Source organism: Rhinopithecus roxellana, chromosome 9, assembly GCF_007565055.1.
Source record: "Rhinopithecus roxellana isolate Shanxi Qingling chromosome 9, ASM756505v1, whole genome shotgun sequence".
NCBI lineage: Eukaryota > Metazoa > Chordata > Mammalia > Primates > Cercopithecidae > Rhinopithecus > Rhinopithecus roxellana.
The window spans coordinates 94,147,084-94,169,902 of record NC_044557.1 but is presented as its reverse complement, the minus strand read 5'-3'; the positions used below and the strand labels follow the sequence as shown (position 1 = coordinate 94,169,902).

Sequence of the window (22,819 nt, the reverse complement as noted above, 5' to 3'; positions counted from 1 at the left end):
CTAAAATCAAAACCATAGGGATTTATCAAGGAGAAACCCTGTTTAATTGGTCTATAAATGAGGATACAACCTAAGGCATGACTGGAGCTGAATGAGTCCAAGTGATGGGCTAAAAAGCTAAACCAGTCCAAACGTGGCAGGACCAAGAAGGAACAAGGTAGGAGAGGGCAGAGAGGTGGAGGGCAGAGCGTTGGAGGGTAGGAGTGCCTGCATGGCAATGGGATTGTTCTTCTTCATTCCCTTTCTCAACTGCACCCCGCATCAATGGTTTTTGCTAGGCCTTTTGAAGACAACAGGAATCTGGGAGAAGGAACATCATCATCTTTCACAGCATGGAAACATCAATCTTATTCCAGAGAAGGGAAGAAGTCCCCAAAGGCATGTCTGGTTTAACAGTTTCTCAAGTGGGCCAGGAAGTTCTTATTCATGTTCTGGGCTCAATAGTGATGCTTTGATTTCACTTGCTATTTTACTTTTAGTTTTGTCTCTAACATCTAGAGTGAGGATCAGAAGACCTGAGTTCCAGATTTATTCCGTGACTCAATCACTTCTTCAATCACTGAGGGATGTGGTGTGATGTTCTTTGCTCTGAGCTTCTGCTTCTTGATCTAAAAAGACAGGTGGTTGTTCTGGGTGATCAAAAGCTCTTCTTGCTCTGTGTATCTTCGAATCCATGAAATTACATCTCCTTGCATCTATGATAACACATCAAAATACGAATCACAATTTTCTTACAGGGTTGCTGAGGTTAAAGCTGTGAAAGCCTGGGAACAAATCTCCCCAGGGAGGGTTTAAGCAAGCATTGACTCTTTGTTCTGCAAGTTCCCCCATTCATTGCTGGGGTGTTGCCTGATAGCAACCATGCACAGTTGACTTTCCTTGGGAAATCATGAGTCTTTTATTCTTGCTATTTGACTTTACCTCCTACACATCATCCAGATGGCGCAACCTCTGGTACTATACGTCCAATGGAATTGCCACAACTCAGCCACTGAGATCCAACATTCCTGCCTCTCTTCATTCCAGTATTCCTTCTCTTCCTTATTGTGGTAGACAAGAGTAAGCAGTTTTATTTGCAGAGATGTACTTACTTAAAAAGCAATCGTAAAAGCATTTGATTTAATCATTAGGATTGTATCTCCACCATTCATTTTTCTGAAAAAAAATTTTTTGGTGTAAATTTGAAGTTCATAAGTAACACCAAAGACTGAGACAATGAAGTCCATGCATACTGTAAAAAAATAACATAAATAACAGTCCCTAGTATGTATCAGTCATTGTACTAGGGGCTTTCTGTGTACATTGATTGTCTCATTTGAAAATCAAAACATGGCAGAAGAGTCAAATGCTTTTGAATGTGCTGAAACTCAAATTTTCTTCAAGGTCATCTCTGTATGCTTCCTGTCTCTTTTACACTGCCATTATTGGCTTCTAAAACCACTAAAGCTATGCAGATAACCTGGTCCTAACATGCTCTAAACTGGGCATGAGTGAGGGGCTGCCTGCTGACTTGTTTAGGGGCCAGTCGGCACAGTTTGGGATGGTATAATATCAGCAACAATCGCATTGGGTTGATTTGAATATAAACAACTTAGACTTAAAAAGTTCATCCTGAAAAACAAGCCTTCAAGGACAAGTGAGGACATGAAGCAAATTCCTAAGGATACCTGGGGTTCAGGAAGCAAAGAAGAATCTTTGGTTATTCATGAAAATCAAATACCAGCTATGTGGCATCTTCTGGGGAAGCGCAGGGGTGGGGGAGTCCTGGGGTGTGTTTGGCAGCACTGTCCAAAGTACAGTTGACGTCTTAGGCTGCTGAACAAACTTCTTCTCTTGCCCCAGGAGAATTTGATCTGCAGGTTCCCACAAGTAGAGTAACATCTTTCTCTTGAAATGGGTGCTGTGTCATAGTCTGTATCATAAGCTTCTCTTGGTCAACTTGATGAAATGAAAGTAGCTCAGCTCCTTGCTGATCTCAATCTTAGTAGGGATTAGGAGAGAAGAAGAAAGCTGGTTTCTCCAACAATCTTCCTCAGATTCCCTAGAATCCCCCTTTTTTGCACAGCGTCTCTGGAGCTACGAAATTCAAAGCATTGAATCCAAACTCGAAGTCCCCATTCAACCCACTCAGTCTTGATTGGGCTGACTGGATCATTGCCATTTTGATGTAGACTCTTTGCTCTCATTTCCATGTTCAATTTCCTATGGTTTCCAAGCTAGGAAGCTTTTCTGTCTGTATAGCGTTGTTTGCAGGGATGAAATCAGGTATTTTATTTTCCTGGTAGACATAGTTTGAAGGGACCTCTGATATTTGAGACCTCTAGATTACTAGCATTTTGATGGCAGAAACTGTGGTTTTCTTATCTCTGAATTTCCAGTGCACTGCACAGTTCTGGGCATATAGTGGTGCTTAATAAACCTTGTTAAATGAATAAACAAATGACTTTTTCTTTATTACACTCCCATTACAGTAGCATGGAATTATGAGACTGATTTTGTCAAATTATGAGTAGGTCCGGTTATATTAGGTTTTCCTACAGGAAATTATTCTTTTAAATTCATGTCTAGGAATTAACTTGCACAAAATAGACACAGGATCCATAATTGTTGATTAATTAGTTCATTTTAACCTATACACCTTGGGGTTATCTAGTTATGTTTTCGTGAAAACTAGGGCTTTGTAATGTCAATGTCATGTCTAATAAGCCTAAACTCCCAGTTCTAAAAACAAAGTTATTCAATAGCACTTTCTCAATTTGATTTGCTTTTCTTTTCCTGCAATAATTTTTTTTCTTAAACTTTTGATATTTGCTTTTGTGCTGATATTTGATAGTCAAAACTCACTTGATCTCAAGTACTTTTCTCAGCTCAGTAGGATCATGCTTCACCTAACATTTGTGAAGCTGATTTATCTCATTCATTTTGATCTTGCTAAAATATGACATTTACAATTTTTCATGTCACACCGTGACCCAAAAAGACCAAATACACACATGAGATCATAGTTTTACCCGATCATATCATTCCTACTTTTGATGATGGAATTATTTTGTTAGCATTTCATGGAGTTCTGCTGAAATGATTGCAATTTCTTGGGCAAGTTTCAGAACGACTAGCATATCTGTGGTCATGTAATCCTGGGTCATGTTATTAACCAGTTCCATTGGATCATCATGCTGTTCCTTTGTCTGACAAAAGGATCTTTGTGAAAGCACACACTGTTTCTTCCCATCACTTACATTCAATTCCAGACCCTGAATTTCTGCTTGCTCACTGTGAGCCATGTTGCTGAGATTGTCTATGCATAGGCAACTTGAGCAGGTTTGGTTTGCCTTTCTGGAATGTATTTTTTGGGGAACAAAAGGAGAATATCAAAGCAGAGTTATTCCAGAAGATCATTTTTCTCTTTTCCTTTTTGTTTTCTTAAATGGGAAAAAACAGTTCTTAAGGTTCTTATTATTTATTCATTCATAAAACACGTATTTTGTCTATGTCTATGCTGATAAAGACAACTTACTAGATGTTAGACTATCAATACTTCCCTATTACTGATCAATACAAACCTAATCTCTGCTGTCCTGGTCTTATGTTCCAGCAAGGAAGCTAGACTGCCTGCCTATGGTTTAGGAAATAATACAAGCTCCAATTCTTTCTAGGTTATTAAAAGAATCTAAGGTAGTTCCTCCAATTTTGGATCAATGGTAAATACTTTAAGCTAGAACTTCATTGAGTTGCTGGAAAGCGCATCTATTCATAAAATACTTAAGATAGTAAGTTCTTCAAGAATATTAATAAGTTAAAAATTAATTGGTGCACATGTGGAGAGTGTGACTCACTCTCCTTTTTTGTTGGTTTCCAGTAACTCGGGTACATAAAGAAGAACTTCATGTACATAGTAACATGTTGGATGTTAGGCAGGTGATCATCTCAAGTGAAAGATTCCAGGAAGATCAGGATTCAACAATCACCCCCTCCGGAAGGGGCATAGGGTTTCTTAGGTTATAATCCCCAGTGGCACTTTCAGGCATATTGAAGGAGTGGGGAAAAGACCCAAATCACCCATGCCCTTTGTCCTTCAGATTGCCAGCACGTCAAATGGAAACCCATAGGGGACAGGCTTCATGTCTGATGCATTGAGAATTCTGGTGTATTTTCTATCTCAGACTTCAAGGTCTATACCCATCGATTTGTGGGGTTCTCAATGAAAAACACCCTTCTGCCACTCACAATGTCTGCCCTTGTCCTGGGACTTAGGGCTTTGGTTGTAAGTTCCTAAAGTCAGGGGTCAAGCTCTAATCACTACTGTATTCTGAGCTTTTTGTACAGTACCTGTTGACATGTGAGTTGAAAGGAACCTATCTCTGAGGAAGTGACTCCTCTCTCCAACATAGTGCCAGACTCTTGTATTAGGAAATGATGAAACCATCAACCAAATGTCTGCTATAGCTACTGTGGCTCTTGACAAGACTGTGAGGGAGAATAGCAGTGTCAGCTGCATACACACATTTGTTTAGGTCATCTGAATTATCTTGATTGTCACCATGGCAACTATCCACAACCAGTATCTAGGTGTGAGAAGAGTGATACAATAATACTGTGGTGTGGTCATTTAGCTAATTCATTCTAAGCCTAACAGAAATCTTTTCCATCAAAGTTTTTCAGAGCATAACAACATCTCATAAGAGGCCAGAGGATGGCTTGTGCTTAATATCACACCTGTACAGTAGGGCGGTGCTTCCCAGGCTGTCTGCTTACATTTTAGCTTGTCTTGTGGTTACATGTGGTTTTAGTACTTTCATTTTAAAAATCTGGGTTGGTTCCATACATTTGGAAAAGTAAAATTGGATGGTTCTGGAAATTTTGCCTAGTTGCACATCAGTAAATGTAGCTTGCTTGTACTATTTTTTTTCTAGATCTAAAATGCAATGCATCAAGCAAGCATGTTTAGCAATAAAAGTGGGAATCCCCCTCCTGCTGGATAAACTGAGTGCTTTCCACATGACACAAAGTCATATATCTTGACACAATCTCTAGGATGCATTATACAAATGGAAGAGTGGTGTGGTGAGGGGAAATAAGGGCAGGGAGAGAGTAAGCAGACCTGACTTCTGAGTCCCGGTTCTCTATGGGACAACTGAGTGAATCTGGGTGTGTCACTTTACCTCAGCCTAAGAGTCTTCATTTATAAAATGGACTAGATAATTTCTGTGCGCCTTCTAGACTTTAATTTCTATTTTACATGGATATTTTGTACTTCAGTATCATAGGGAGAAATGGGAGTTGAAACTTCATTTTAAAGGCACTGAACTTAGCTCCTGCCCAGAGGGGCACTTCATTTCTGATAAATTTCATTGTCCTTGGCTACATAAATTGGAAACTATTTTAACTGTGTGTGTGTGTGTGTGTGTTTCTCCCTAATTCGTAACTCATCAGAAATGCTACTCTTGGGATTACCACCACTTTTTACAGATAAGGAAACTGAGGCATGATACTAAATAACATCAGACCAAGTGAGGTCTTTTTGAGAGCTTTTAAAAGGTTTTGCCACTTTTCTCTTAAATATTTGTTCAAATCCTTTGTTTTAGAGACACAATGACTATCTCATTCCTTTCCTAATGTTAGCTCAGTAGGCAGCCCCACTGATACACCATGCGGTTTTGTTGAGAAAATTATTTTCTGCTTTCAAAAACAGCTGATTGCTGGAGTGTTTTACACAAGAGGGCAGTGATCCTAGAAATAACTTAAACTACTTTCTCTGCTTACCAAACCAAAACCCAAACCAGCCAACCAAACAGACAAATAGCATGGCTCATCAGTAATTTCTCCCTGTACCGGTTCAATCGTGATTAAAAGTAAGAACAGCAGATAAATGTGTATCCTAGAAGAGATTAGCGGAACCATTTATATAGTGTAAGGTCATGCAAACCATGCTGAAAAGGAAGCACTTTGTTGTGGTGACATGGGGAGGAAGAGGCTGTGGGAAGCCCCTGCCTGGGTGGGGCCACCACACACACGCATGCATTTGATGCAGCCATTGGTGTCCCCGCTGGTAAGCGCTGGGTGTGAGAGTAAGTGAACTATACAAAGTCTGTCTACATTACAAGGAGGGGTCAGCCAGTGACCTCTTTTAAATGGGCTTGTTGGAAGGGGTCCATACTGAATCAGAAATCCCATCCCCTGTGGATGACAGAGGCATGGATCCACTGGGCGTGAAGGGGTCCGTGTCTGTGTCCGTCTCACCCTCGGCGAGGTACCGCTTCTCCCTCATCCAGCTCGACCCCCCATTGGGGCCAAACACATAATCATCTCTGTCCTGGGAGATGCTGAAGCCACTTGGAGACCTCTCCAGCTCCTCGTGGTTGACCGACATCAGGGACAGAGGTGTGTCGCTGTCCCGCGTGATGCTACGTCTCTGCTGGGGGGAGATTCGGTCAGAATAGGGGCCCTGCAGGTCAGCCTGGGAGTGGCAGCTCACTCGGGAGTCGAGAAGAGTCAGGATAGGAAGAACCGTGGGCCTCTCTGCATACGTTGTTGCCGAGGAAGGAGGAGCTGCCTGAACCTTTCCAGTACTGGGTCCCCCTTGGGGCAGGTTCACAGGGTCATGTGCAAAAAACCCATAGGGGCTGACTTTGTCAATGGGCACCTGGTGGAAGCTGTAGGGCGGTTCCAGGGGGCCTGTCTCAGAATAGTTGCAGATGATGGTTTTCAAATCAGAATACCTGTTGTCCTCTTTCTTCTCTGCCTCAGCTGGCGAGGAGGTGCCCTTGGTTGGGTGATACTCCGTGACCTGCACCTGCAACCGTTCCATATGTTGCATGTGCATATCCACAAGGAAGTCCAGCTTCTTCCCCATGTCCTGAACCTGGAAAATCAAAGGATCTGTGAGTTACCACTTTCTCTGAGGGTGGGGATCATTGCTGCTGGTTGGGAGGAAATATTCTTTTTTTTTTTTTTTTTGAGGTGGAGTCTCAGTCTGTTACCCAGGCTGGAGTGCAGTGGCGCAATCTCGGCTCACTGCAACCTCCACATCCTGGGTTCACGCAATTTTCTGCCTCAGTCTCCCAAGAAGCTGGGATTACAGGCGCCCGCCACCATGCCAGGCTAATTATTGTATTATTGGTAGAGATGGGGTTTCACCATCTTGCCTAGGCTGGTCTTGAACTGACCTCGTGATCCACCCGCCTCAGGCTCCCAAAGTGCTGGGATTACAGGCATGAGCCACCGTGCCTGGCCGGGAGGAAATATTCTAATACTGTGTTTACTTTTCAGAAGGGAATAGAATTCTTGCAACTCTTAATAAGAAGAGCAGCTAATAATTTATTTTGTGCCTCCTACTTGCAAGCCTTGCCTACCATGTATTAGTGCTAATCTAGAGAAAACCTAGGCAAGGGCTTTCTAGGAAGCAAAGGCGGAAAGCAGAGAGATGCTTTGAAGTGTTACAGGCCTGCTGTGTCCCTTAGAGGAGGAAGTGGCCTTCCTAACGTTGCCTGGGTCAAGGAGCAAGAGTTCTCAATTTATGAACATTTCCTTAGACAGAAGCATGTGGATTGTTAGTCTATGTTTCTCCTACATGGTGATTGAAGCCCTAAAAATACAAGGGCAGTGGTTAGCAAGAACTGAGCTTCTCGGAACTGAAGACCTTACCTAGTGGCTTGCTCTCACCTGCCTAAATTGTGAATGAATATACATGAGTGTGTGTGCATAGATGTGTAATGTTCTTGCTTTGACAATTCACGACTCACCAGGAAATGCTGTCGTCAGGTGTGTCACCCCATTTTACAGGTGAGGATACGAGCATCGTGATCGGCAGATGCTAGGATGGCATCTGAGTCTCAATAATAACTGACCCTTTTAGAAAAGTTACGATTTGCCTCTGTCTTATGCGCTTTATTGACTCATGTGAATTTTACGGCAGTCCTCCAAGATGGATACTATTATTATCTCTATTTCACAGGCAAGAGAACAGAGACACAGAGAAATCATGTACAGTGGAAATTATAAATTAAAATTTTAAATGAAAACAAAATTATTGACATAACAAAAAGGAATAATTCAGATTTGCTCCTACCTCTCCTGCATGCATCCCATTTAGGATTTTGAATAAAACCAAAGGATTAATATGATCCTTGAAAAACTGGCAGTACCATTTATCTAATGTAGAGTTAGGCAGATGATGCTAGATTATGAGCTCTTTGCTATGAAAGCAAGAGTGAGCTGCATGGTGCTGTGAGTGAGCGGGTTTCTCGTTCCACCTTGAACGCATCTCACCTGTAGCCTGCCCTCCTCCTGGCCTCTTCAAACAGACCACCCACTGGCCTGGACATTGAGAAACGGCAGACACACAACATGCAGGGGCAGGTCACTAACATTTCCTAAGGGGTCACCATGAAATGCATGATAACTGTAGCTACCATCAAGTGTTCACTGTGTGCCCGCTAATATTATAGGTAATTTTCATGTATCAACTCAATCCTCACAGCAACCTAATAGGGTATTATAACCCCCATACTACAGATGAGGAAAACTGAGGCTCAGAACAATTAATTAACTTGCATGCGATCACTCAGTAAATGCTGAATCAGTGATTTAATTTCCACATCTTTTTTGAATGGTAGGTAGTACTACTCAAGTGTCTTATTTCCCTTTGGAAAACAATGGTGGGGACCGGGCACAGTGGCTCATACCTGTAATCCCAGCACTTTGGGAGGCTGAGGCAGGCAGATTACCTGAGGTCAGGAGTTCAAGACCAGCCTGGCCAACATGTCGAAACCCCATCTCTACTAAAAATAACAAAAATTAGCTGGGCATGGTGGCGGGCACCTGTAATCTCAGCTCTTCAGCAGGCTGAGGCAGAAGAATCACTTGAACCCGCGAGACAGAGGTTGCAGTGAGTCAAGATTGTGCCATGGCACTCCAGCCTGGGCAACAGAGTGAAACTTCATAAAAAGAAAAAAAAAAGAGAACGAACGAACGAAAGAAAGAAAGAAAGAAAGAAAGAAAGAAAGAAAGAAAGAAAGAAAGAAAGAAAGAAAGAAAGAAAGAAAGAGAAAGAAAGAAAAGAAAGAAAGGGCATTTGAAAATAAATTTTACAGATCTGGTTTTTGGTGAGGTGAAGAAAAGACTTACCTGTCTTTCAACTTTTACAAACTTCCCCATCATGCTTTGGTCTTCAGTTTCTGAGGTGGATGGTCTGGCTACATATGGTTCATTCCTAAGAAGAAGCGAACACTTCTGTAAGATCATTATACCTATTTTTGCTATGTAACGTCATTTTGGCTAGGCAGGCCATGGCCAACAGAGCCATTGCTCCCACCCTCACACTTGTGTGGCATCAAAGAGCACCATTCAACTCTGGAGGCATATGTGAGTCAGGAAAAGTCAGAGTTTTTCTGCATTCAACACTGGTATCTCATGTTTACCTCCGCTGTAGGAAAATCTGAAGCTAAATATCAAGCTGCCATTAAGGAGGCTTTGCTTTGTGTTAAAGATTATAGAGCACCTAACAATACCTAAAGTAGCTAGTTCCTTTAAATTACATTCCTTAGTCTTTCAGTCCTAGATTTGAGATCTGAGACTTTTACTCTGAGTGTGTGTGTGCAGGTGGAGATGGAGTCATCTAATGCCTGAAATTACTTACAGTGAGTATAAATATTTCATCTGGCCAATTTTAATAAGAATGAAAAATCTCAAACCTTGAACATGATGCAAAAGATGACACTGGTGAGGAATGGAATTGAAATGTGTGCTGAATTTGATTTTTGGTTATCCACAGTATCTGACTAAATTCTGGTTAGTTTCTACATTTTTATGTTTTTTGCAGATCAGAACTTTCAGGGAGTCTAGCTATTTATTAGAAACCATTCATGCTAGGCACTTTCTCAATAGTTGATTTCTCTCTCTCATAGGCTACTAAATCCTGCTTAGTAGGGTAGTCTTTGGCTGAGTAGCCTTAAATTTTAAAAAGATGTCAAAAACTGGTGGCCCATGTGCTAAATCCAGCTGGCTAGTGTTTTCTTTGGCCTGCAAGGGGTTCTAAAACATGTAAGCTGGCTGGGCGCGGTGGCTCATGCCTGTAATCCCAGCACTTTGGGAGGCCGAAGTGGGCGGATCAGGAGGTCAGGAGATCGAGACCATCCTGGTTAACACAGTGAAACCCTGTCTGTACTAAAAAATACAAAAAATTAGCCGGGTGTGGTGGCAGGCACCTGTAGTCCCAACTACTGGGGAGGCTGAGGCAGGAGAATGGCATGAACCTGGGAGGCGGAGCTTGCAATGAGCAGAGACCCCGCCATTGCACTCCAGCCTGGGCAACAGAGTCTCATAAAAACAAACAAACAAACAAACAAACAAACAAACAAAAAACACACACACACACGTAAACCATCTCAAAAATTGAGAATTTCATGTAAAAGCTGGATATTCTGTTTTCTGGAAACAGAGGACCCACATTCCTAAAAGAAGGTAGGGCTCTCATTCCTAAAAGGAGGTAGGACCCTCATTCCGTTAAGAATGTAAGGCCTTCATTCCTACCTTCTTTAGATGGGGCATGTGTCCTCCAGGTGCCCACAGTCCCATCACTCCCTCTTCTATCCCCAGGGCTGAGGTTAAATATTAAACGCTTTCTATCATCATGTTGATGTTCTTGATTCTTTTTTTTTTTTTTTTTTTTTTTTTTTTGAGACAGAGTCTCACTCTGTCGCCAGCCTGGAGTGCAGTGGTGTGATCTCGGCTCACTGCAACCTCCGACTCCCTGGTTCAAGCGATTCTCCTGCCTCAGCTTCCTGAGTAGCTGAGATTACAGGTACGTGCCACCACACCCAGCTAATTTTTGTAGTTTTAGTAGAGGTGGGTTTCACTGTGTTGGCCAGGCTGGTCTCGATCTCCTGGCCTCAAGATTCACCCGCCTCGGCCTCCCAAAGTTCTGGGATTACAGGCGTAAGCCACCACAACCGGCCTCTTGGTTCTTTCATAAGTGGAAGGTTCATAATATTTCTTAAGCCTAACTCCCTCACTCATTGTGTTACCTGCCTTGAAGACATTTGGGAATAAAGAGAAATAAATTTAGGCAGTGGATTTTCTAAAGAAAATCTTATTCAAAATTTTAAAGCTTTGGAAGGAGAGCTGCTCTGCTAAGGGACAAAGCTCTCTGTGTTACAATGTTGTCGGGGGGGCTGATATCTGAGTGACTCCTCTGGCTTTGTCCTGGGAGGGGTATCAATCAACTCAAAGGTAATTATGCAGGATGGAGAATGCTGTGGGTTCTGCTAATGCGAAGTTTTCTTCCTGTTTCAATAAAGTTCATAAGTCTCCTCTTGTTTTATCACAGGGAAACCGGTGGGGTTATTTTCATTTTCAAAAGTTGTAGGAAGAAATATCACCCACATGGTCTGGGAAGAGGCGTGAGAAGATTTTTGTACAGAAACCTTTCAAATGGCCACCAACTGAAACAAGCCTCAAACTCTTTCTTCATTTTACTTAGGAGAGTGACAACTGCACCTACAGAAAGGACCCCAGCTGAGGTTCGGGGGTGGGGATGCTCTACAAACTTTGCACCCCTGGCCCATCAGTCCACGTCCACTGGCCCCACCTGGGAGACTGCTGGGATGGGAAGGTAAACGCTGACCCTTTCTGAGACTTCTTGTGTTTTGGCGTGGAGGGAGGTCCAGGAGTGAAAATCATATCTATTCTGAAAGAAACAAACAGAGTGGGGATTAAATTACACAGAGCTTTGTTTTGACAGTAAACCAAATCATTCTATTCTCTCTGGAATTAGATATGGGTTTAGAATAGAGAAGAGGAGAGGAGAGGAAGAGAGAGTGCATACTAGCCACAGAGAGAAAGAAAGAGTCAGAGAGAACCTATAACCTCGGTATATTCTTCTTCTTGTTTTTGATCTGGTGATACTGGAAGGATCTTTCTATCCCAGGGGAGAGGGAGGCAGACAAACCACTGAGAGAGGTGAGGGCTGCATCTTGTTATATATTTCTCTATAGGAAATGTCACAGGTGGACTGCAAACCTGTCTTGTCTTCCAGTTCTTTTATCCCTTCTAAAAACATCTAGTTAGGGAGTTTTACAGACAAAGCCTAGGCTACATATTCAGCTACACACATCACTGCTGCTCTGTGGGCATCTCTGGCCAGTAGAAAGATAGATCCAACACCAGCTTCCACTCCTGCTTCTATTTCTGCATGAGGCACCAGCTCCTTTTTAAAAAACTTCTATTTTAGGTTTGGGGGTACAGGTAAAGGTTTGTTACATGGGTAAACATGTGTCATGGGGATTGTCTTTTCCGCTCCTCTCCCTCCTACCACCCTACCCCCTCAAGAAGACCCCAGAATCTGTTGTTTCCTTCTTTGTGTTCATAAGTTCTTATCATTTAGCTACCACCTATAAGTGAGAACATGCAGTATATGGTTTTCTGTTCCTGCATTAGTTTGCTAAGGATAATAGCCTCCAGCTCCAACCATGTTCCTGCAAAAGATAGGATTTTGTTCTTTTTTAATGGCTGCATAGTATTCTGAGAGTCATCGGTTCCTTCTCTATGCCTGGACCAATAGGAAAGAAATGTTGCCTATCATGGTGTAGGCTGGGACAAGGGCTGGAGGGAAAGCAGGCTTGAAGGCTTATCACAGGTCCAGGACCATTAAGACCATGCACCCTGAAATAGCCATGGCTCCTTCTGTCTCCTCCCTGGAAACCCAGCTGCTCCTCTACTGATGGCATTTCCTTTCTCTCTTGCCCTGCAAGGTCAGCACGGCTGGAGATATGCAATCAGAGATCCAGATGTTCACCCTCCAGCCACAAACGCTAGAAACACATTTGCTTAATAAGTAGCAAAAACGATGACACTGTCATAGTCCACTCCATGCTTATTTAAATTGACTGGTAGTTTTGGAGTGTGGCATGCCTTAGACATCATGCTTCATCCTTGTCTCTCAGAGAGCCATAGTTGCATAAATAACAGCATGTTAGGCTCAGAATTTGTTCACATATCTATTCATTCAGCAGGTAGTGAGCACTGACTCTGTGCCTGCCACTATGCTAGGAAGCCCAGCCTGGCCAGCACAGTGAAACCCCCTATCTACTAAAAATAAAAAATCAGGGGGTGTGGTGCCATGTGCCTCTAGTCCCAGCTACTCAGGAAGCTGAGTCAGGAGAATCTCTTGAACCTGGGAGACAAAGGTTGGAGTGAGCTGAGATCGTGCCACTGCACTCCAGCCTGGGTGACAGAGTGAGACTCCATCTCAAAAAAAAAAAAAAAAAAAGGCCATGGAGAAGCACACCTCCAACGTGACAGCATCATTAACTTCCAACCCAGTCAGTGTGATGTTCCTGTTCTCTAGCAGGACACTCCAGTAGGACAACATCACTCGGACAGCGAAGCTGAGGCCCAGAGAGGATGCGTGTCCATTGGAAATACCACACAGTCAGAGAGTGAACTGCAATAGGAGTTTGGTTTCCTGACTGTTATTCCATGACTCTTGACATCACAACTGCCCGTTTTTAAAAAAAATGTGCAGTTTTACAACTTATGAAAGATTTGATACATTTTAAAAGTAGGAAAAAAAGTCACATATGGAGTCATCATCTCAGTACAGCTACTGCAATCTCTCAGGGGAAGTCCTACTCCTTTTCTCCAGGCCCCAATATGGGAAAGTGTGTGCATGTCCTGTGTATTTCTGAATAAGCATATGTGTGCATGTGTTTAGAATCATACCTATATATTAGTAAACATCATCATAAGGTCTAGGCAGAGTCTATTTATTCTGTGACATATTATATATGATACATAAACATACATATGCAGCTATAAATATATACATATGCATATGTATGTGTACACACATGTCCACATGTATTACTGGTAATTATATCATGCATATATATCCACAAATCAAATAATTAAAAAATCTCATTATATACTTTTTCTAAATATTATTTTATGGTTGCATAACTTTTTTTTTTTTTTTTTGAGATGCAGTCTCACTCTGTCGCCCAGGCTGGAGTGCAGTGGCGCAATCTTGGCTCACTGCAACCTCCGCCTCCCAGGTTCAAGTGGTTCTTCTGCCTCAGTCTCCCAAGTAGCTGAGATTACAGGCATGCTCCACCATGCCTGGATTTTTTTTTGTATTTTTAGTACAGAGGGGGTTTCCCCATGTTGGTCAGAATGGTCCGGAACTCCTGACTTCAACGGATTCACCTGCCTCGGCCTCCCAAAGTGCGGGATTATAGGCATGAGCCACTGCACCCAACCAATGGCTGCATAACATTTTAATGAGAGCAGGTACCATTCTTTCCTTAACCATTGTTTTATAATTAAGGAAAAATACGGTGCGTTAGAATAGAGACTTTCTAATCAGTTGGAGCTGGTTTGATTCCCAGCTCTGCTCCCTGCTAGCTGGGTAGGTCCTCTGTCCTTTCAGCTTCGGTTTCCACATTGGAAAAATGGCACTCTAATGCAATGCCTTGTGTTTTCATAAGGGAGTATAAACATGCATGTGGAGTACTTAGGAGTTCCATAAAAATGATGGCAATTATTAGTTGGGCATTGATGCTGTTTCCCTAGTTTTCACTGTTTCCCTAGTTTTCACTATTATAAGTAATACCCGATGAACTTTTTTTAACATGGTAAAGAATTATATTTAGAATTAGGCAGCCAAATCATTTAGTTGATCCCGTTTTGTTGGCAACACCGAAAACATCACAGTCAGAAGCCATTTAAACGTATGTCTTCTCCTCTCTGACAGGCTTGATCAGGGTGCTGACCTTGGCCATGGCAATGTCATACAGCTTTTTCACAGTCTGTCCGATCTGGTGCTTTGTTGGCCTGGACATCCACAAGGCTTCATGGATATTTTTCGTCTTAAAATCTCTCCCTGCATTTTAAATTATTTCTGAATACCTCTCACCTTAAACTCTAAGGTTCACATGGCTTTGAGGGGAGCGCAGTCCCTCCAGATGTGACTGTCTCACCTCGTCTGAAGGTATTTTATCCTGGAAAGCATGTCGAGATGCCCGGCAGAATACTGCTCAATCACATCCTTCACGTCGTAAGGCCTCAAAGTCTCCTTGAATTTTTTTTTATAGAGACGGAATTGTAGAATTCTGCAAGGCAAAGTAGAGGCATTTGTGCATCACGGGTGGAGAGTGCAGGGAGCTATAACACAAGGCTAGCACAATCCAAGGCAGGGGGAGAAAAGAACCAAAGAGAAAACAGCTTGCTGGAAGAACTTCCAATGTTTGGTTCTGATTCTACCCCTTGGAACACACAGAGTTAGTACATCTCCATCAGGATTATTCCCTTCAATCATTTGAATAATAAGCAAATCATGGTATTAATAAGAGCTAACATTTATTGAGCATTCATTGTATGCCAGACCATGAGCTTAATGCTTTATGAACAATCCTGATAACAGATCCATTTATAAGAGATGTGATTGTGATTCAGAGCTTCAGCCTTATCCCAGGGCCATACAGCTGATAAGGGCTGAGCTGGTCCTCAAACCTAGATGGGGTGCTGACAAGGCTGGTGCTCTTAATCACTGTCACACTGCTTTCTATTTGAGCACAGCTGATGTATCTCATCCTCAAGAGCCTCTTGAATTATTTTGCTTGGGAGCTCCTAGAAAAGAAAAGCTGGTTTCTGTTCCCTGAGTTTTCTCAGGTTCCTTATAAAGTGGGGCACCCAGAACTGGTAGATGAAATCAAAGCCTCACTTCCATCCTTTATTGGTTCCTCCCTGGAAAGCAATCAAGTCACCCCTGATGGGTAGTGTTCCTTGGGAGCCACATCGTGAAGTTAACTCCTGCTGAGCACAGAGTTTATTCAAACCCCTAATCACAGGTCAGTGTCAGGAGGTCACAGCCCTTCCCAGGCCCTACTATCTGGTGCTTGCGCAAGTCATTTTAACGGTACATTCAAAGTTCATTTTGTTTGCCATAGCACATGGCTTTAGCTTCTAAACATTATTTTTGGTATATTGATTATGGTACTACCTAATTTGCTTGCCATCCTTCCCATCTTTGTTCCATTTTATAAGCCTTCTCTTTACATAGTTCCATACAGGTGAGAATCTATAAACTAAGACTCACAGGTCAACTCTGGCTCACTGCCTGATTTTGATAGTAAGGTTTGACTGGAACTCAGCCACACCCACTCCTTTATGCACTGTCTATGGCTGCTTTTGTGCTACAACGACAGAGCTGAACACTTGCAGCAGAGACCTATGGACCACGAAGCCTAAAACATTTACTATCCGACCCTTTCCAGAAAAGTTTGATGACCTCTGAATCAAGACATCAGTGAAAATGCTAAAAGAAGAGAAGAAGAGGGCACAGACCAGACTATGTAGTGTCCCAGCAGAGATTGCCCTCCAGGTCAACACAGGTTCATTAACTGGCTTTCTCTGAATAAAGGCTTTCAGCCAGTGAGGAATCCAGATAGCTGTGTTTTCATACAACCACATTTCTGTCATATCCTACATAAAGGTGTCAGGAAAATCCACGTCCAAGGCTTTGCTGAGGTCTACACATTGTGACACTACTGTGCTTCCCTAGCTATTGGAATGAGAATCTTGCTGAAAAGACCATGATGAGTTGGAGAATTCACCTTAGTTTCTAGAATTCACTGCTACCTTTATGAGTTGCTTACATGCTGATAAAGTTTAAGTAGTAGCATGCTTTTTTCATTTTCTTGCAGAATTTTAAAGCAAAACAGAAATAGCTAGAATGGATCATGGTCTCTGCTGATACAGACAAAAAAACTATCATTTATTATCTTGTTAAAAATGCGAACTAATTAAAAAGAACTATATGGATGAAGTTAGGCAGAAGAAAAAACATTTTGAGCAAGAAGCCTCTACAGGAAGAAAACCCTCCACCCTGACGCCCTTTAAAATACATGGTGGTTACAGCCAGAGCAGAACAGAGGAGGTGGAAATACTGTCGGGAGGGCTGTGGGGCGTGTTTATAACAAAGCAGGCACCCAAGACTCACCCAGCATGACTTGCTAATGTCTGGACCATTTTTCCTGGGGCAGCATACAGTATTTACTTACTTCTGGGACCTGACTCAGGGTTAGTGGAGGGGCTCCTTTTCCCCCTTCCCAAAGTGCAAGAGAATTTTATAAGCCCCATCCTGTAGGAGTTGAGCTGGAGCTGGGGAGGCACACAGGCACCGGTGGGGCCGAGGGGGCATTACCTGACGGCTCGGATGGCGGCCTTCAGGGTAGGGATCATGTCTTCAATGGGGAAGTCATTCCCATAGCCCCTGTCTTCTGCTGTGGGGTCGCCTGTCCCGGCATCTGGGAGGAAGACACGCATATCAACGGCAGGCCACAGACCTGGAAAAGGCTTGGGGACCCCATCGTTTGGTCAAAGGCTTCCACGCCTCTGGAGGTGTCGATCCCCAGAGTCTTTGTTTCCACGTTGTGAGACCCCACAGTACTCTCAAGCTGTGATGCTGCTCAGCCTTTCTTGGCACCCTCATTCTATTAGCCGGAAGTCCAAGTCAAAAGTGTGTGCAGCTCATGACTGGTGGTGGAGGACAAGGCTAGCAGGGAGGAGAAGTGAGCTCTGCAGTGCCAGAGTGGCCCCCAGAGCCAGAAGCCAGCAAAGGACACAGAAGCCAGCAAAGGACACACACTGTGCAGGCCTTGGAGCCAGACAGGCCTCAGCTGGGACTTTTGCTCTGTCAGTCTCTATCCTGGTGACCTTGGGGAGGTCACTTTCTGAGCCACACACACCTCAGAGGTCTTGGAGAGAAATGAATGATGCAATGAGGACTGAGGGCCTGGGTGGGCTCAGACACTGAGGACACAGGCTTTTTTGCTTGTCCTCCCTTTGCATAAGTAAAAGAGGCACATGAGGCCATGGCTCCTACAGCCTCCAGAGGGCGCTTTTCTGCCACCTCTTCCCATGCCCTGGTCTCTAGATCGCTTGGCACATGGCACCACCCCATCCTTCAAGTTGACCTCCATAACAATTCAATCATGGGGCGGGGTGGGTGGGGGACACCCTTAGAAACCAAGGCGACAGGTTTCCAGGCTCCTAACTTGGGAGCCTCCAGCCCTAGACTCCTGGGAATACATCATAATGCCTCCGCCCAAGGGACAGGAGGAGTAAGGGAAGCAAGAAGATGGCTTGGCGAGGGAAGGGAGAGAGTTACCTTGTGGACTCGAAGGTTCTTCAGTGGGGAGAGGGAGAGGTGAGGAAGGAAGTGGGCTTGGGGGAGGGAGAAGTGGAGGAGACAGGGAGGGACATAAAAAGGCATTACCTTCAGAACTCTGCCAGAAAGCGTAGGCTTTCATGCGGAAGGCCGTGCGGAAACGCTCTTTATTGTTTAAGCCAACAGGCTTTGGTTCTTTAGAAGGACTTTCTTCTATGGCATCTACATTCAGAGGGGTAAATAGCTTTCCTTTAGTATTGCTACCACGAGGATTAGAAAGGCGAACCCGATCCAAGAGACCCAGCTTTTGGCTACAAAATAAGCAAAAGTGAACAATTTTCCTCCTTCAGTGCAGGCTCTTACAATTTCCCATCCCTCCATAAAGACTCACACATGCTCCTCCAAGGAGGAATGGGGACCGTGCATTTCACAGTGCTGAATCTGACTCAGCAGCTTGGAATCGGACAGGGCGTGGTTCAGATCCTAGCTCCACAGCTTGCTAGCTCTTACGCCCTGGGCAAGTTTTGTTTTAACTTCTCTGAATGTCAATTTTCTCATACGCTTAAATGCCGCTTACATGAGATGCAGGCTATAAATTGCCTAGCTCATCCTAGTATGCTACAGAGATTTGTCTTTCCCCATGCCCATTTCCTGCATCAATAACTTCCTGCCTCTCCTGTGTATCATCCCATGGTGCCCGGATAGTGATTTACACAGACAAATCCTTATCAAAGGGTTCCTCCTTGAAAAGAACCTGACAACAGAAACGACATAAAGCAGCGCTCTTAATGTGGTGTCCACAAACAGACTCTTATGGATAGAATTTAGCAGTCCATGAGTTTGGATGGGGAAAAATACATTTTTAATTTATAACTTCTAACTAAAATTTAGCATCTCTTTCCATTATGAATGTAGGCAACAAACTCCAGTAATATCCTAAATGCCTGTGACTGTCCACAACAAAAATCACAGATAATTTTATATCCTGTTATTTCAAGGTATTGTTTATGCTCATGATGGCTTCAAGATTATGGTGGTATTCAATCTGCCACCAGGTTCATCACAAAAATGCACATATATGACTACATCTCAAAATTTTAAAGATTTTGATAATGCTGTATCCATATAATCAGCTTCTTTTGTAACTGTATATTGTATTTTGTTTATAGATTCAAAATTATTCTGAGAAGGGGTCCATGGCCTTCACGATACTGCTAGAAGAGTTCCTGGTACAAAGAAAATGGTTAATAATGCCAATATAAAATAGCCCTGGTGCAACAAGCCAGCTGCACCTTGACTTAAGCCCAAGTCCACCCTTCCCATCGGGCTGACCTTGGGCAGATCTATGACCTTTTAGAGCCTCAGTTACCTCATCTGTAAAGTAGGGATAAGCATTCTCTTTTTTATCTGGTTGCTATGAGATGATGTTTGTCCAGGATTTGGCATAGAGTGTGACACACAGCAGGTGCTCTATACATGTTAATTTCTTCCACTTCTCGGCTTTTGCCCCCTTACCCTAGTGAGCACAAAGGATAAAGCCTTTTTTGTGGTACTTTCCAGAGAGCGCCACATTGCGTGTTTTCACCCAGTGGTATACTCAATGCAGCAGCTTATGCTCCCTTACCCCACACAGAGCTTGGCACACAGGAGGCACTCACTCATGTACTCGTGAAATAAATGAGAGAGTGAATGAATATGGGTGATCCAATCAGTTCTGCATGGGTTTGTGATAATTTTGTGTTTTCTAAAGAGCATGTCTGGTTAGGACAGTCATGTGCCCCTGCCAGAAGCTGCTGCTACCTTTGAAGCTGGGTGCAGTGTGGAGGTCATGGTGTTGTGGCTGCTGGAAGAGGAGTGAACACTCCTCCTGCCACACAGTCACCCTGTGCTTTCTGAACACCAGGTCCTTGTCTGTCATGGAGGCCTAACAACAGCTGCTTCATAGAGGGTTAGGGAGTATTACATGTGATAATTTATGTAACATTTCTTGCCTACAGTCCGGCATACAGAAGGCATTAAGAAATCTTTGAAAAAACAAACCAGTGAATGAACGAATGAGTATATGAATGAGCAGTGAGCAGCTGTTATCCCTGACTTCCTCTGGATCTGTTCTCTCTCACCCAGCACTGTTCCAGAAGTTTGATTGAGGAACTCCATTAATAACCAGCCCAGGATAAATTTAGAAAAACGCCAATGCTCAGCCAGCTCCATCTTCCTTGAACTGAAGTCAACATTTTTTGGAATTGCTTTCCTGGCTGCTACTAGATAAATGACTAATAGGACAGAGAATATATCAGAACTCGTGGGCTAAAAATAGTGAATGAAGCAGGAACTGAGCTGAACACACATTGAAGTCTTTCTGGCACTGCACTGTATGGAGGCAGTACATTTCCATGCCTGCCTGCTCCACTGAACTATGTAGTGCTAGCAAGGCAAAGACTCTGCCTGGCTATCTTTGAACACGGCACATTTCCCTGCTCAGAACATCCGAATATTCAGTACAGCAACTAAGATCATGGGCAAAACCAGCCTGGTGGAAGCATCCTGACAAACCGTGTGACCTAGGGACACATCACTTATGCCTTCTGGTCTCCAACTTCCTCATGGGCAAAATGATGACCATAAGCCCATGCTTTTCATAGATGTTTAAGGGTTAAATGAGGTAATGCATGTCGAGTGCTCAGCCAACTGAGATTCAGGAAGTGCTCAATAGATGCTAGCCGTCATTATTAACTCGGTAAGTAATCCTTTTCCCACAGAAGCAGTAGAAGGCTGACGATGTGTGTGAAAAGGATGGATACAATTCCCTGGGCCATAAATAAAGTTTTTGTTGTTGTTGTTGCTGTTGTTTAAATGAACTGAGATGGGTTTGACAGATTTATATATTATTTTACAGTACTTCTTAATGCTAGACTAAAAAGTTCAACATTGTCATTGCACTCTACTTCCGTAGGAGACAAGTATATGGGGAGCTTAATTCCAGATAAACTAGGCAAGACAAAATTAATAGCAGCCACTTTTTCCTGAATTGAAGTTTCAGTATAATTGTTGACTATAAGGAAGATAATCAGAGGACTTTCTTGGTTCTATCTGTGCTGGGATTTAGGATTTGCTTGTTAGGCACTTAAATGCTTTACTGCAGCCTCAAACAGTCTGGATTGCTCTGGCCATGTTCACTTAAAACCCCATTGGTCACAGATGACAGTTCAGACGGTGTTAGGAATCCACATGCATGGAACAAAGTCAGAAGTCTTGGCTCAGAATCACTCACAGCCATTGCACCTAAGAGGCTTATGGAATTCTTCCTCCAGCAAAGTGGATGATCAGCTTACTTCTTAATTGTGTTGCCTGAAATCCAAGACCCCAAAGGATAATCAAATGCAAGGCAAAGTTCACTGCTGAAACTCAAAACCCATCTCTGCTCTACATTGTATGGATTTCCAGTGCATAATTAAGGTGTTGTTCTCGGAGGGCACTGAAGATCTTGCAAGAAAAGCCTTCCCCAGAGCTGACATCAGATTTTCTTCAAAAGCTAGGGCTCTTGACATGTTAAGTGCAGGCAAACAACTTCCAAATACAAATTGTACAAACTGCAAATAGATGGACTGGTCATGGCAAAGTAAAATCAAGGTTGTTCTACCCTGGACAATGCGGCTCTTGTCCTGGGCTCCTCCTTCAGGTATCAGCACAGGGAACTTCAGCCATGTTCAACTCCATGTAGTTTTTTCACACTCTGTGTTTTGCATGTGCTGTGAACTTGACCTGGGAAAACCTTCATCCCCTTTTTTCATCTAAATGACTCTTATTTTTATCTAAAACATGGTCCAAGCCTCAGCCCCACATCTGGACTTTCAATGTAGTGGCCACTGGGATCCATTAGACATCCATTCCCTGTGCCCCTAGTCCACTTCAGGCTTTTCTCATCCATGGCACTCGGCCACTGCAGGGAAATATTTGACTTAATAGGGACTCCCTAATAAGTAATCAGTGCTTCTTAACTGGAGGTGATTTCGATCCCCCTGCCAGGGGACATTTGGCCATGCTTGGAGATACTTGGTGATATAATAATGAGAAGTACTATTGCCATCTAGTGGTGAGAAGCCAGAGATGCTGTTAAACATCCTGCAATGCACAGGAAATTCCCAAAAAAGAATTATCTGTAGCAAATATCAATGGTGCTGAGGTTGAAAAACTGAAAGGTAAGCTTTTGGGCCAGAAACTACCACGTTCAACTTGTATATACAGGATCTAGCACAGTGTCTGGCATGTTGCAAGCACGAAAAGTATTATTACAATGTTGAATGAATGAAGGAAGTAATAAAACATTCAATCTTCTGATTAACAAAATGCATCTAACTTCAGCTGAGAGAGGGACTGCTGTATAGTGGAAAGAGAGTGAACTTTAGAGTAAGAGAACTGAGTTCAAATCTCTGCTTCTGGTTTGTATTTCACTTAGGAAAGTCATTAACTCAGATACAATTTCATCTATAAAACGAAGCTAATATTTATTTATTCAACAAAAATGTGTTCCACACTTTGTAAATCCCAGGCTCAAGGTAACTTGTTGAACATACATTGGTGATTAAAACCAATGTGGTTTTCAGTCTCTAGTGAGCTTATGATAAAGTCAAGAAGTCATATAATAAGTAAACA

At 43.0% G+C, this 22,819-nt stretch overlaps 1 protein-coding gene across 1 annotated transcript in view; it reads right to left on the bottom strand.

Annotated features, from left to right (window-relative positions):
• Positions 1–5,874: 5,874 nt before the first annotated feature.
• KCNQ3 (potassium voltage-gated channel subfamily Q member 3) overlaps positions 5,875–22,819 on the bottom strand; it is a 356,336-nt gene continuing 339,391 nt past the window's right edge. The window contains exons 10-15 of the mRNA XM_030937798.1: positions 18,275–18,477; positions 17,201–17,303; positions 14,976–15,107; positions 11,588–11,686; positions 9,127–9,211; positions 5,875–6,862 (exon numbers count right to left, since the gene is read on the bottom strand). Coding sequence (XP_030793658.1) covers positions 6,128–6,862; positions 9,127–9,211; positions 11,588–11,686; positions 14,976–15,107; positions 17,201–17,303; positions 18,275–18,477 — 1,357 coding nt within the window. The 3' untranslated portion in view covers positions 5,875–6,127. The remainder of the gene's footprint in view (positions 6,863–9,126; positions 9,212–11,587; positions 11,687–14,975; positions 15,108–17,200; positions 17,304–18,274; positions 18,478–22,819) is intronic.